At 42.2% G+C, this 16,293-nt stretch overlaps 1 protein-coding gene across 2 annotated transcripts; it reads left to right on the plus strand.

Annotated features, from left to right (window-relative positions):
* The first annotated feature begins 1,243 nt into the window (after nucleotides 1-1,243).
* On the plus strand, nucleotides 1,244-16,153 carry LOC139553525 (heat shock 70 kDa protein 4L-like). Of its 2 annotated transcripts, none has more exons than XM_071365947.1 (19): nucleotides 1,244-1,632; nucleotides 3,071-3,128; nucleotides 3,269-3,409; nucleotides 3,669-3,791; nucleotides 3,954-4,053; nucleotides 5,572-5,705; nucleotides 5,824-6,068; nucleotides 7,774-7,850; nucleotides 7,988-8,139; nucleotides 8,299-8,405; nucleotides 8,539-8,672; nucleotides 9,227-9,423; nucleotides 10,198-10,272; nucleotides 10,360-10,503; nucleotides 11,097-11,222; nucleotides 11,353-11,460; nucleotides 11,657-11,776; nucleotides 14,627-14,773; nucleotides 14,892-16,153. In XM_071365947.1, the coding sequence occupies exons 1-19, from the start codon at nucleotides 1,526-1,528 to the stop codon at nucleotides 15,072-15,074; spliced, it is 2,478 nt and encodes an 825-aa protein (XP_071222048.1). In that variant the 5' UTR covers nucleotides 1,244-1,525; the 3' UTR covers nucleotides 15,075-16,153. The 2 variants fall into 2 exon arrangements, with proteins under 2 accessions (XP_071222048.1, XP_071222047.1); XM_071365946.1 differs by having other exon boundaries at nucleotides 1,245-1,632; nucleotides 14,612-14,773.
* The last annotated feature ends 140 nt before the right edge of the window (nucleotides 16,154-16,293 follow it).

The following is a 16,293-nucleotide window of genomic DNA, read 5'->3' on the forward strand; positions in this document are numbered from 1 at the left end:
TTTACTGGTTTGTGACCCACTCACACCACCCCCGGTTAAAGGGGAATAAGGCAACCCAAGAGTTGACACACACAGACGCCTCACAAGTCCTCAACTGGCAGCTTCATTAAATAGTACCCGCAAAACACCAGTCTCAACATCAACAGTGAAGAGGCGACTCCGGGCCACTGGCCTTCTTATCAAAAACAAGTACATTTCTAAGTGACCCCAAACTTTTGAACGATAGTGTACATGGGGGTGAAAAGTGAGAAAGGTAGTGGTTTTTGAGCATGCACACCATCCCACAAGTCCAGAGATATGAATGAGTCCAGTTGTTGACAGGCAGAGAAAGCGATATTGCTCTCTGCCACTGCCTGAGGGAGACTGCAAGTATATTGTGACCTGTATAATCAAGACAATTGGTAGATGTCCGGCCCCCTAGTAACCTTGAAACCTATCAGGTCACACAGGTCAGAGAGAGTTTGAGAGGCAGGTTTATGGTACCGCCTAGACTCTGAGGCTCAGGTCATGGGAGATGGGGAGTGGAGTGTGCAGCTCATGGTTGTGAGGTGCTGATAACAGTCATCGGCAGGGACTTCGTAACACTGCATTCACGGTAAACTCTGCATATGTCGGTTTAATCGGAAATTATCTTTACATTTCTATTGTGCAATCTGTAATCTGGACATGTCCTCCCCACATACTGAAATTGTGTTTTTATCCGCCACGGTGTTATCATTGGAATGTGATACAAAACGAGGCAACAGTGTGCTTTAGAACCATGTTGATGCCATGTAGCTGTCTGGTAGGCTGTTTGGAGTGTATATCCAATTGGATAAAAAATGTATATATATAATTATAATATTATGTCCCCCCCACTTCTAAAACCAAAGTTGCGCCCCTGATATTAAGGACAGATAGTGGAAATTATTCTTATACTGTAATAATTTACACCAGTAGCCAAACTATATGTAGTGGTCTGCAAATTGCATCTGCATTTTGCCTAATGGCATGCTTCTCATGGCAAATTCACTTATCCCTACACCAGCAGACAATGCCCTACCTACACTGTCACTCATGATGTAAAGGCTGGTTCCCTTTCTAGGATTTCTAGATTTTTCTTTCAAGGATTTCTAGATTTTTCTTTCGTATATGTTCTGTCGCACCAATCAAATACACCTTTGGTGACATGTAACCAATAACAGATAGCAGAGGGCGGGTTCTAAAGGCATTCCCGACTGCTCTTTGCGCATGTTTGCTTGGATTACCGGTTGTTACGATTGAAATTGAGAGAATCCTGTGGACATTTTCCCTCCCTGGGATTAGGCTGAGTGAGTTGGCTATAAAGATTTGCCTTACATAATAGCTAGTAGCCTAATTCAGTTAGAACTGTAAGAGCAAACTGTCTCAAATATATGCTGAAAACGAAAGACATAATTTAAAATAGCCTACAGTCTCGCATAGTGGAATATTTTATTTTCTCATTGGAAAGGTGTCAAGTGTCAATCGTTACGGAAAATTGCGCAAACTAACAGCTACACTCATTATGTCAGTAGTAGGTATTGATGTGGGTTTCCAAAATTGTTACATTGCTGTTGCGAGAAGCGGCGGGATTGAAACCATTGCCAATGAATACAGCGACAGATGTACACCGTAAGTATACCATTGACATCAATATATAGAATGTGATTTTGCAACGTAATGTTTGCGACTGGATGCTCGCTGTAGCATACCCTGATGGCGTAGTGATAAAAAATTCTCCATCAATGGATGTTTCATGTGTTATGATGAATATCTTACATTGGATGACATTACATTGGACTGTATTTTTTCTTTCATGTAAATGTATAGCCTATTTATAGTAATATTTGCAGTTTTGGTTATTACAACGTTATAACGTCTCCATTCTCAGAAGTCTTTGTTGCATGTTCATTTACCTAATGACCTCTCTTAATAATTGCAGCCGTCTACGTAGTGCTTGGAATGTGGCCTTTTTAGTTTAATTTTACACCTTTCTATCATATTCTGTGAGACATTATATTTAATGCATCGTCATAGCCTATATCGACATTTGACCAAATTGTTCAGCATTAGAATATATTGTATTAAATCTCATGTCATATAGTTTATTTTTTTAATGAATATCCCTGCATTACTCTATTTTTCAAGTAAGCGTTGTTGTGTTGTCCTTTTTTATTCAAAGCGCATCAGCTAAATGTATAGCTCATTTTATTTATTGCGAGTATCATTGAATTTGCTTGGAATTGACAGCTGTCATAAATTTTTGCTCACAGACTTAAAAGTACTGTATGACAAATTCCCATATGGACAGAATAATTTGAACAAAGATAAATATAGGCTATAGATGGGCTGCTTGTAAGCCTACTGTATGTAGCCTATGTGAATATGACTATCACACACAAATGTTATGACATTGGATTAGGTGACTGTGAATACATGGGTATTTAGTTTATACCAATTCCTCTCAAAACTGTCCTCCCTGCTCCTCCTAACAGGCCACTATGCAAGGTGCACCAATACTCTGCGTGAGTGAGAGGGAATGTAATGCCCTGGGTTTTATTACAGGATGTTCTTGCTCAGCCTCATTCACAACTAATTTTCCAAATAACTTAACATCTGCCATCAGACCAACTGCATAGCCCACAATCACAATGCCAATTGGGAATAATCTCAGACATAACATAGCATTGCAGTGTACAGCTCTCATACAATGAATTTGATGATGAGGAGAAGGAGGGGGAAGATGGGTAGGTGGAGCAGAATGAGACCTTCAATACCAGTTGACGGAATTGAGCCTTCCATTCAAGGAACCTGGATCACTCTGTGTCAGCAAGACAATGCAATGAGCTGATGGAGGAAGTGAGTCAGTTAAATGAGTTTAAAAAGTTATATTTTAAATGCGGATCTTCCTTACCCTTTGAAGGTGAACTGTTCTGTCTTACTGTCCTAATTTGTAGTTTCTTCATAGAAATTCACTTAATAATCTGCAGATGTTCAACCTCCATTTCCTACTATTAACCAATAGGCCTATATTATATTTTTGATGTGTTTATTTGTTTGGGTTCCCCAGGGCTTGGGTGTCTCTGGCCTCCAAAAACCGAACCATTGGAAATGCAGCCAAGGGTCAAGTAAGATGATCAAATGAGAACAGTTTTTATAATGTAGTACTATTATTGTGCAAATGTAATTTTGCAGATCAATACTTTTTTGCAAATGGTCAAATTGGTCAGCATCAGATCACATGACTAAAAAAAAATATTTATTTCAGATTATAACAAACTTTAAAAACACAGTCCATGGCTTCAAGAAGTTCCATGGCAGAGCGTTTGATGACCCATATGTCCAGGGGGAGAAACCCAAGTTGCCTTACAGCTTGCACAAGCTGGCCAGTGGCAACACTGGAATCAAGGTAACACCACTGTAGACTTTTCCACTGTGTTCCCTTTTCACTGCACTCCATTTTGAATATGTTCCCTTTAGCTCCATCACCCCAAGCTCCATTGTCATTATGTAAATTACCATTGTTATTTTTCTCAATTGTTTGTATTTACCAATGTGTTTAACCTCCCAAACCATCTTTTTTTAACCAGCACTGACACCATCCTCTGGTTTCAGCTGGTTTTGATATTGTCTAAATAGTCTCAACTAAAACGGTGTCCCATTCATAGGTCCGTTACCTGGATGAGGACAAAGTGTTCACAATTGAGCAGGTAACAGCAATGTTGCTGACCAAGCTGAAGGAAACTTCTGAGAGCGCCCTGAAGAAGCCAGTTGTGGACTGTGTGATCTCTGTGAGTGACAACAATATATATATATACTGTAATACACTGCAAATGAAACTAGTCAACGTAGTATCAATATGCTACACGTGAATATACCTTGATATTAGCCAAAGTTATTTTTTTCATCCCATTTCAAGTTGATCATTTTCTAACAAGAGTTTTGTTTCACAGGTCCCAAGTTTTTTCACCGATGCAGAGAGGAGGTCTGTGATGGACTCCACCCAAATTGCAGGGTTGAACTGTCTGCGTCTGATCAATGACACCACGGCAGGTCAGTGATTCCCACAGAGTCATTAAGGTCATATTCTGTGATGGATATGTCTATAGCACAGGAGGTTGGTAGCACCTTAATTGGGGAGGAGGGGCTCGTGTTAATGGCTGGAGCGGAATTAGTGGAATGGTATCAAATACATAAAATACATGGTTTCCATGTGTTTGATGCCATTCCATTTGCTCCGTCCCAGCCATTATTATGAGCCGTCCTCCCCTCAGCAGCCTCCACTGGTTTATAGATTTATTGGTGGTAGTTGTCTAAATCATTCATGTGTATTTAATTGTTTCACATCATTTCCACCAACAACTTTAGTTGTTAAGGAATATCATTATCCCAAAATAGGCTGGAGTTCCCTAGAGACAGCTGTTTTTCAAGTCTTTGTTTTCTCACCTGTAATCAGCAGGTGCTCCTTTGTAGGAGCAATGTATAGGCCTATAAGCTGCACAAACATATCATTGTATAAAAATATATATATTTTATTGTCTCATACACTGGGTAAGTGCATTGAAATGTGTTGTTTTACAGGGTTACCGTAGTAGTACGGCACCTCTGGAGCAAATTAGGGTTAAGTGTCTTGCTCAAGAGCACATTGACAAATTTTCCACCTTGACAGCTCGGGGATTCGAACCAGTGACCTTTCGATTATCTGGCGAACGCTCTAACCGCTAGGTAACCTATTATGTTATATTAGGTTTAGGGGACCAAAATGACTTGACAACACATACATTACTTCTAGTCATTTCCATCCACTAAAATGCTCTTATTCATGCAGTGGTGTAGGGTTAGAGCAGGGGTCCCCAATTACATTCAGCCGCTGGCCGATTTGTTTCTTGAGCGGATGGTCGGGGGGCCGGAACATAGTTATAAATTATTTGTACACTGCAAATTGACTGCAAGAAACCCCAAACAGATATAGTATTTTACAAAAACATAATAATTTCAAACCTTGATTACATTGGGATACGATCACATGTAATAATAATAATAATACGAATACATTTAATTTGTATAGCGCTTTTCATTCCAGTGTTCTCAAAGCTCAAAACAAATACTGATAATAAAACGAAATACAATAAAAACATCATACATTTAGAATCAAGGCAGGGCATAGCAATAGTAGGCTAGGTGCTAAAATGACTTTGCAGATTAGGACTATAAAATATAAAATAGTCTGTAGAAATGTGTTTCAAGACCCGTTTTAGAAGTTCAGGTTGATGGAGCGGCTCACAGATGGTCAGGGAGAGCAATCCATAGAGGAGGGGCAAGGGAGTAGAAGCCTCACTCCCCATAGTACGAAGACATGTCTTGCGGACTCAAAGTAGTATGCCTCGATTTATGCATGGGAATACTTAGGTTTCCTAAAGATTTCCTAAATTAAAATCACTTTACGCTCATTTCCTGGTGATTGTACAGTCTTTTATGTCCATGAACATTTATTTTTATTTTTTACAAAGCCTCTTATTGAGGAACCCTGCATTAGAGTGTCTGTCTCAATTTGTTGTTTCTAAATGGCAGTGGCCCTGGCCTATGGGATCTACAAGCAGGACCTGCCCACCCCAGAGGAGAAGCCACGCAATGTGGTGTTCGTGGACCTGGGACATTCATCATTCCAGGTCTCCATATCAGCCTTCAACAAAGGCAAACTTAAAGTGGGTTCTTCTTCCTAAAGTAGCAGAAGCAGTCTATCACTATTTCTCACTATTTCTCACCTGTATTCTTCTTTATCTCTTCCATATGTAACCCCTAATTGTCTGGTCAATTAACCAGGTACTGGCCACAGCCTTTGATCCCTACCTGGGCGGGCGTAACTTTGATGAGGTACTTGTGGAGCACTTCTGCGAGGAGTTCAAGGCAAGGTACAAGCTGAACGTGAGGGAGAACCCCAGGGCTATTCTGCGGCTGTCTCAGGAGTGCGAGAAACTGAAGAAGTTGATGAGTGCCAACTGCTCTGACCTTCCCATTAACATTGAGTGCTTCATGAATGACATTGATGTGACAGGCAAGATGAACAGGTACACATATGGATTTGTGACTCCTTTGTTTAGCTTCCTATAGAGATGTACAGTGGGGAGAACAAGTATTTGATACACTGCCGATTTTGCAGGTTTTCCTACTTACAAAGCATGTAGAGGTCTGTAATTTTTATCATAGGTACACTTCAACTGTGAGAGACGGAATTTAAAACAAAAATCCAGAAAATCACATTGTATGATTTTTAAGTAATTAATTCGCATTTTATTGCATGACATAAGTATTTGATCACCTACCAACCAGTAAGAATTCCGGCTCTCACAGACCTGTTAGTTTTTCTTTAAGAAGCCCTCCTGTTCTCCACTCATTACCTGTATTAACTGCACCTGTTTGAACTCGTTACCTGTATAAAAGACACCTGTCCACCCACTCAATCAAACAGACTCCAACCTCTCCACAATGGCCAAGACCAGAGAGCTGTGTAAGGACATCAGGGATAAAATTGTAGACCTGCACAAGGCTGGGATGGGCTACAGGACAATAGGTAAGCAGCTTGGTGAGAAGGCAACAACTGTTGGCGCAATTATTAGAAAATGGAAGAAGTTCAAGATGACGGTCAATCACCCTCAGTCTGGGGCTCCATGCAAGATCTCACCTCGTGGGGCATCAATGATCATGAGGAAGGTGAGGGATCAGCCCAGAACTACACGGCAGGACCTAGTTAATGACCTGAAGAGAGCTGGGACCACAGTCTCAAAGAAAACCATTAGTAACACACTACGCCGTCATGGATTAAAATCCTGCAGCGCACGCAAGGTCCCCCTGCTCAAGCCAGCGCATGTCCAGGCCCGTCTGAAGTTTGCCAATGACCATCTGGATGATCCAGAGGAGGAATTGGAGAAGGTCATGTGGTCTGATGAGACATTAATAGAGCTTTTTGGTCTAAACTCCACTCGCCGTGTTTGGAGGAAGAAGAAGGATTAGTACAACCCCAAGAACACCATCCTAACCGTGAAGCTTGGAGGTGGAAACATCATTCTTTGGGGATGCTTTTCTGCAAAGGGGACAGGACGACTGCACCGTATTGAGGGGAGGATGGATGGGGCCATGTATCGCGAGATCTTGGCCAACAACCTCCTTCCCTCAGTAAGAGCATTGAAGATGGGTCGTGGCTGGGTCTTCCAGCATGACAACGACACGAAGCACACAGCCATGGCAACTAAGGAGTGGCTCCGTAAGAAGCATCTCAAGGTCCTGGAGTGGCCTAGCCAGTCTCCAGACCTGAACCCAATAGAAAATCTTTGGAGGGAGCTGAAAGTCCGTATTGCCCAGCGACAGCCCAGAAACCTGAAGGATCTGGAGAAGATCTGTAGGGAGGAGTGGGCCAAAATCCCTGCTGCAGTGTGTGCAAACCTAGTCAAGAACTACAGGAAACGTATGATCTCTGTAATTGCAAACAAAGGTTTCTGTACCAAATATTAAGTTCTGCTTTTCTGATGTATCAAATACTTATGTCATGCAATAAAATGCGAATTAATTACTTAAAAATCATACAATGTGATTTTCTGGATTTTTGTTTTAAATTCAGTCTCTCACAGTTGAAGTGTACCTATGATAAAAATTACAGACCTCTACATGCTTTGTAAGTAGGAAAACCTGCAAAATCGGCAGTGTATCAAATACTTGTTCTCCCCACTGTATATGCAATAATAATCATTCCACTTTCCCCCTTCTTTTCTTTTTCAGAGTCCAGTTTGAGGAACTGTGTGCCCCATTCTTGATGAGAGTAGAGGCGCCATTGAAAGCAGTTATTGAACAATCAAGTATGTCATTTAAAAAAAATCTAATTTGATTTAGTTGATGAACATTCAGTGATAGAGACAGTACATTTTAATTCAATAGTAAAACTGAAAATGTATTATTTGACCCTCTCTCTGTGTGTGTGTGTGTTTTGTGTCAGAGCTGAGCCGGGATGAGATCTATGCAGTGGAGGTGGTAGGAGGAGCCACCAGGATCCCTTCCATTAAAGAGAGAATCTCCAAGTTCTTTGGCAAAGATGTCAGCACCACACTCAACGCAGATGAGGCTGTGGCACGGGGCTGCGCTCTTCAGGTGCTCACTTCCCTCTCCTCTTACAGTGATTGAAACTTCAGCCATCAATTTTATATGCAGCTGATGAATAATTTGCTGGAATATTTGGTGTGTAACAAAGTGATTGTGTGTTTGTGTCCTTGTTTTGGTGTGTGTTTGTTTATGTATGTGTGTGTGTAGTGTGCAATTCTGTCCCCAGCTTTTAAGGTGCGTGAATTCTCCATCACTGATGTGGTTCCCTTTCCAATAACCTTACGCTGGAAGTCCCCCACAGAAGATGGAGTCGGGTAAGGGCACATACTGAGTTGGCTCTATAGAAAGAAACGTTCATTTGTGGGTACTGTGTTTGTAATAAGATGAGAAGACATTACAACACAGTGATTTCCAGGTCCTCATTCAACACCACTGTCTGTTCTACAGAGAATGTGAGGTGTACAGTAAGAACCATGCAGCACCCTTCTCCAAAGTCATCACCTTCCACAAGGACGAGCCCTTTGACTTGGAAGCGTTCTACAGCCTCCCACAGGAGCTGCCTTACCCGGACATCAGGATAGGTACACCTGCTTATTCAACTAAGCCCTCTGCAGTTCATAGAGGTCTTCTTTCATCGTTGATGTACCTGTTCAAGGAATTGGAAGGCGGTCTCACTGAACGTAAAATATTTAGCTGTAACACCCTGGCTGGCACTTAGCTATTCTGCCTTGAGATCCCCTTACAAGACAGCTACTATATGTCTGTCCTGTGGTTGGCCATCTGCAATTGTTTCTTGGTGGCCTACCTGATAACGAACATTTAAACCATATAGTGGGGGTCTCCCACCTGGCTGATAATTAGGACAGGCTTAAATCTCCTATGGAACACTGCATCCCTATGACTCACGGGAGTCATTTACAGAGCAGAGCTGTGTGTGTGTGTGAGAGTATGTGTGTATTATAAGGGGGTCTCTCAGGTGCGATTTCAGTTTGAAAGAAGCGCAATGACTAGCTAATCAGACTTCATCCTCCTTCCCCTGTCAATTCTCCAGTGTGTTTGTGTAATTTCATGTGACTCCATCAGGTGTGACATTTGAATGTCTCTCCACCTGCCTCCTCCTCTCTGGCTTTCTCAGGGCATTTTTCTGTTCAGAATGTGGTGCCCCAGCCTGATGGAGACAGCTCCAAAGTGAAGGTCAAAGTGCGCATAAACGTGCACGGCATCTTCAGTGTTTCCAGCGCCTCCCTGATCGAGAAGCAGAATGATGAAGGAGAGGATGTTCAGATGGACATGGAAGCCACTGTGCAGAATGAAGGAAGGCCAGAGGACCAGGTAACAGAAAGAGAAGGAGTGTGAAGATTCACCTGAATTTCACACTCTATTTTAAGATTTAAGAACGCATGGCAAAGAAGCCATTGTTTAATCTTCCCATTTGAATGTCTTATGTCTAAGACATAGAGCACTGATATGACTTCATGTCTTTACCTGTGTGGTTATTTTTACTCAAGCCCATTTACTCTCTATTCCTGGCTCTTGAAGCTGCACCCCTTTCCTCCCATTGAAGATGACATCTATAACGATATGAACTATATGTGGGAGGTTTTGTGGTCTGGTCTCATCTGTGGAGCACTGGTCTCATTAAGGTTCATCACATTGAGCCTGAGAGAATGTGTGTGTTTGTATAACCGGGCTTGGCAGTGTGTGACGCCAGAGGATACATGTAGCCAGTGGAATAGCTATTAAGTTGAAAATACTTTCCACATCTTCATAGCTCTATCCTTCATAGGCTGTGCTGTGCCTGTGTCTGCTATAAAAATCATCCTCCACTCCTTTGATATGATCAGTATGTCAGTGTATTTGAATGTTATTCATACAGATTATAACATTCTAATTGGCATCCTTGAATAGTAGATAGTTTGATTACGTTAACAGGAGGGGTGTGCTGCTTGAAGTAAGCTGGTTTATATAGACGTTGGTGTAACATCATTAATTACACTACTAAGGTGTTCCATGAGTCAAAGCTACTGTCAGTAGAGCAGGAGAGCAGCCAAGCGTTGATTTTAAGATTCAGGTGATGTGGTTGTGACGGGTGTCCTACTGTCTCAGACTAAAATGCAGGTGGACCAGGAGGGTCAAGGCCAGGGGGACCAGCTGAATGAGGACGCCAGCTCCTGCAGTAAGGTGAGTACGTGCATCGTAAGAAACTATAATTACACTTAAACTTTTATGTCTTGTGAAACATAAACCGTTTTAAATTTCCCAACAAAGAACGGAGTACCTGGGGAGAAGCAGGACCCAGCATCAGGGGGAAGCAAGCCTAAAGTAAAAGTGAAAAGCACTGACCTTCCCATTCTGGCCAACACTATCAGACAGCTGGACAGGGGGGTGCTCAATGACTTTGTGCAGTATGAGGTGAGTCACTCTGAAGGCCCCGACTCCCCAGCAGCTGAGTCAGATTCTCATCGAATCAAGAGAAAAGACTTACTGTAATGTAAAACTTACCTGCCTTGTTTAGTTCAAAGACATAAAACACAAGTAGTAAGGGTTTCTGTAGGAAGATGAATCATCTGCAGCTTTGGAACTGTAAAGGCATGTTCTGCATTAGTTGTCTCATTCATGTTTTATCTATCTTGTACACTTCTACAAACCTGGCAGATGATGTAGCTAACGTGCCCTATATTTCTGTGTGGCCTCCTGGGAGTGGGTATTAGAGGAAGCGGAAGGCTGATTTTGGCTCTCATTGTTGCCGACGTCAGTGTGCTGCTAACAGTTTAGCTTCCTTCACTGTCCCTGTCCCCATACCGGGCTTGAACCAGCGATCCTCTGCTTTGCAGCACACGTGACAGCCCTCCTTGAAAAGATACTAACCATTTGAGCTATACAAAATGTACCCATTGGATAGCTCCATTGGTGACATTTCAAGCTAGCTGTGGAGTGAGCTTATGGCATGTTCTTAACTCTGTTACACGTGTCTCACTTTGTCTCTTTCTCTCTGTGTCCCTCAGGGCCAGATGATCGTCCAGGATAAGCTGGAGAAAGAGAGGAATGATGCTAAGAATGCTGTGGAGGAGTATGTGTACGACCTGCGGGACAAACTGTGTGGCATCTATGAGAAGTACACCACGGAGGAGGTAAGAACCTAGATAAACAGTTTCCTTTTAACTAAGAAATAAATACGGCCACATTGAACAAAGAATAAGTCTTTGCAATACATAATGTGTTTGCTGATACCTGTTTTGGCCTTTCTCACCTTTCAAAAAGGACAGTAATCGTCTGACACTGATGCTCGAGGACACAGAGAACTGGCTTTATGAGGAGGGAGAGGACCAAGCCAAACAGATCTATGTGGACAAGCTGGAAGATCTCAAGGTTAATGTTTATTTAGCATAAAGGATTTCTATATCTAGCTTCTGCCTGCACCAGTCTGCTATTATAGCAGTTCTGAAATCAGGAGAAAGAAACATGAATAATAAACAAATGTATTTGGGGCATTTAGGTGAACAGCCTGAAGGTTTAGGAACGTGACTTGATTTGAGTGATTTATTTGACTGATGTCCTTTTCCAGAGGTTTGCCCAGCCCATTCATGACAGGCACAGGGAGCAGGAAGACAGGCCGAGGGCATTTGAAGAGATGGGCAAGAAGATCCAACTTTATATGAAAGCTGTGGAGCTTTATAAACAGAAGGTAAAAACTGGAATCTTTTTATGTTATAGTTCAGCATCCTTTCATCCTTGAGCATCTTTGAGATCTCTTAGTTTTTTGGATAGTACTGAAAGGCATTGAGGGAGTTATTTTACCCTGCCCGTGTTGAACTGGGCAATGGCCCGTCATCAGGCGAAAGCGGGGAGGGAGGAGTGCGCTTCTCAAATGGAACAGTAATATGCGCCGCTTGGTCATGTTGTCAACAAGGCAGTATGGTGCAACTTCCAGAAACATAGACCACCTCTTTTCCATAAAATAAATGTTTGCATTTTCAAATTAGTTTTCATTGAGAAGGCACATCACTTTTGTTTTAAGCCGACTTTGCCGTCGGACAGAGTGGGGCACCTGGCTCGCGCCCAGGAGGCACCCTGGTTCCAAATCTAACGCAATCAACTTTCAGCCATTGCATAACACATCTACACGGGCGCCCGGGCGGGATTAATCTAACCCCCTCCCACTTTAGAAACATTTAACCCATTCTATGATTGAAATGGTTTCGCTCCTCATTGGGAACATGGTTTCTGTGGAGTGATGTCATTACAGCTCAGTATAAGACACTAAGAGATAATTTATGCTTGATCAGAAAATGTGGTCAGAGGCGTCGTATGGATGGTGTGACGCAGTTGCGGAGCCTCCAGAGGCACGCAGTACCGCATCGCCGTGAGCCTCTCAGATCTTGTAACAATGCGGAGGGCTCCGTATAGCTCCGCATTGTCTTGATTGGTTGACGGTAGGTGAGGGCACGAGGTCCTGTATAAACACAAACTCACTTCCTTTACAACTTCCTTCACAACAGCTCTACACTGCTCGGCGAAGCGCAAAAAGTATGAATGCCCTGACTTCTGCAGAGACCATATCACCTTAAATGCTGCATGACCAATGCAGACGTCAGATTGACCATGCAGCGCCTTTAAAGCTCAGTGTGAGATGCAGTGAAATGAAGCTGAGCCCATTTACAGTGCCTCTATTTTTCTGTGAACTACTACAGTCGTGGCCAAAAGTTTTGAGAATGACACAAATATACATTTTCACAAAGTTTGCTGCTTCAGTGTCTTTAGATATTTTTGTCAGATATTACTATGGAATACTGAAGTATAATTACAAGCATTTCATAAGTGTCAAAGGCTTTTATTGACAATTACATGAAGTTGATGCAAAGAGTCAATATTTGCAGTGTTGACCCTTCTTTTTCAAGACCTCTGCAATCCGCCCTGGCATGCTGTCAATTAATTTCTGGTCCACATCCGGACTGATGGCAGCCCATTCTTGCATAATCAATGCTTGGAGTTTGTCAGAATTTGTGGGTTTTTGTTTGTCCACCCGCCTCTTGAGGATTGACCACAAGTTCTCAATGGGATTAAGGTCTGGGGAGTTTCCTGGCCTTGGACCCAAAATATCTATGTTTTGTTCCCCGAGCCACTTAGTTATCACTTTTGCCTTATGGCAAGGTGCTCCATCATGCTGGAAAAGGCATTGTTCTTCACCAAACTGTTCCTGGATGGTTGGGAGAAGTTGCTCTCGGAGGATGTGTTGGTATCATTCTTTATTCATGGCTGTGTTCTTATGCAAAATTGTGAGTGAGCCCACTCCCTTGGCTGAGAAGCAACCCCACACATGAATGGTCTCAGGATGCTTTACTGTTGGCATGACACAGGACTGATGGTAGCGCTCACCTTGTCTTCTCCGGACAAGCTTTTTTCCAGATGCCCCAAACAATCGGAAAGGGGATTCATCAGAGAAAATGACTTTACCCCAGTCCTCAGCAGTCCAATCCCTGTACCTTTTGCAGAATATCAGTCTGACCCTGATGTTTTTCCTGGAGAGAAGTGGCTTCTTTGCTGCCCTTCTTTACACCAGGCCATCCTCCAAAAGTCTTCGCCTTACTGTGCGTGCAGATGCACTCACACCTGCCTGCTGCCATTCCTGAGCAAGCTCTGTACTGGTGGTGCCCCGATCCCGCAGCTGAATCAACTTTAGGAGACGGTCCTGGCGCTTGCTGGACTTTCTTAGGTGCCCTGAAGCCTTCTTCACAACAATTGAACCGCTCTCCTTGAAGTTCTTGATGATCCGATAAATGGTTGATTTAGGTGCAATCTTACTGGCAGCAATAGTCTTGCCTGTGAAGCCCTTTTTGTGCAAAGCAATGATGACGGCACGTGTTTCCTTGCAGGTAACCATGGTTGACAGAGGAAGAACAATGATTCCAAGCACCACACTCCTTTTGAAGCTTCCAGTCTGTTATTCGAACAATCAGCATGACAGAGTGATCTCCAGCCTTGTTCTCGTCAACACTCACACCTGTGTTAACGAGAGAATCACTGACATGATGTCAGCTGGTCCTTTTGTGGCAGGGCTGAAATGCAGTGGAAATGTTTTTTGGGGGATTCAGTGCATTTGCATGGCAAAATCATCTGATCACTCTTAACATTCTGGAGTATATGTGAAAATTTATATTTGTGTCATTCTCAAAACTTTTGGCCATGACTGTACACCACTGCTCTGTTGGGATTGTGCTAATTACTTTCCTTTTCCATATTCAGGACACCTCTGATTTCCTTGTTTAGTCTTATCAGTCCTCTGGGGCCTGTACACACTTTTCAAAGCTGGTTAGGTCATTGTCATAGTAAAGTAATTTTATGAGCAATTGTGACACTATTATGACTTAATCTGTCTCTGGGTTTAACCCAGGATGTATGTAATAAACCATCTGTGACATTTTTATTAATTGATTTGTTTGTGAGGGCATAGACGAGGTGATTTACTTAATGAGATAGAGGTGTGCTATCTCTAATTGTTTTGTTTCCTATCTACACTCAGGATGAGCGTTACCAGCATCTGAATGCTGAGGAGATGAGAAACGTGGAGAAGTGTTTAAATGAAAGCATGGCCTGGATAAACAGCAAGATGAATGCCCAGAGCCAACTCACCATCGCCCAGGACCCAGTCGTCAAAGTAGCAGACATAATTTCCAAAATACAGGTGTGTGATAAGTGTGAATGATTCGACCATATGACATACTATTGGCCCATCGTCACCAGGTACTGATTATTTTACTAATATGGCATCCACCTATCTTCCACATATACCTATACTTTAGGAACTGGATGAAGTATGCAACCCAGTTGTCAACCGACCGAAGCCCAAAGCAGAGGATGTGTCAGAGGAGAATGACAAGAGCAATGGGGCCCATAACAGCCCAAGGCAAGGAGCTGGCGGGAGGGGAGCGGCAAAGGGTAGCAACCAGACAAAGCCTCCTTCAGCAGAGATGGAGATTGACTGAGCCCCTCTGCCAAATAAGCTCTGCTACCAGCACTCTAGCTCCCATCAGACCATTTTGACAAGGTCTACCCAAACATACAGTACAAAGTGTATCCGGGACCATTTTTCCATGTCCACCACCACTCAATGGGCTGTTTTGTGCATTTGTATTCAGAGTCCCCCTGTTCGATTTTTTTCCTTTTGATATTTTTTTGACTTTCTCTAGTATGTTACAACGGTGTGCTCCTCCCTCAGAGGGTAGACAATACCTTATATAGTCATTAACTGTAAGATTAGATATAGATGAAAACCATGCTGGCTCTCCTGAAAACAGTTTTTCCTAACCATACGTGTTTGCATTTCAAAAGTCCCATAAGCATCAGATCTCTAAGGTGACTCTTACTGCACATAACCTTGTAGTGGAACATAAGTAGAATTACTGTCTGAACAATCGCAATGGCTAATTAAACTATTAGTAAAATATGTATGCAATAATACATATTGTATATATTTGTATTTCATATATGAATTTGAAAGGATGTATGTATGCCTAGATACTGTAAATATTATTTTAGTAATTTAAACTGGCCAGTGCCTATAGTTGTGTATATAGAGGATACATTCCTAGTGTTGTTAGCAAAGAGAGAAGAGCAATGGGCTGGATGCCTATTCCTTTACTTATTTTCATGCATTTCCATATTTTGAGTCATGACATTTAAAGACGGAAAGTAATAAATGTATAAATAAATGTATGCACTCACTAATGTAATTCGCTCTGTATAAGAGTGTCTGCTAAATGACTAAAATGTAAATGCGTTATTTGTCTTTAAGACAAACATTGTACTATTTCATTCCCGAGAGGCGCAGCGGTCTAAGGCAATGCACCTCAGTGCTAGAGGTCACTACAGACCCCTGGTTCGATTCCAGGCTGTATCACAACCGGCTGTGATTGGGAGTCCCATAGAGCGGTGCACAATTGGCCCAGCGTCGTCTGGGTTAGCGTCATTGTAAATAAGAATTTGTTCTTAACTGACTTGCCTAGTTAAATGAAGGTTAAATAAAAAATATAAATGTATTTGATTAAAGTGCTAAAAAAGTGTACTCAATGATCTTCATCTTATTTAAGACTTTTATGCTACAAAGCAATTTTAAATGTCAAGTTACTAGATGAGAAAGTTGTTTTCACAGAAGGAGGACCAAATGTTATTTTAAGGCATCTAGTGCTTTTTGTTCCTGAAAAG

The sequence above is a fragment of the Salvelinus alpinus genome, chromosome 25 (assembly GCF_045679555.1).
Source record: "Salvelinus alpinus chromosome 25, SLU_Salpinus.1, whole genome shotgun sequence".
NCBI classification, from domain to species: domain Eukaryota; kingdom Metazoa; phylum Chordata; class Actinopteri; order Salmoniformes; family Salmonidae; genus Salvelinus; species Salvelinus alpinus.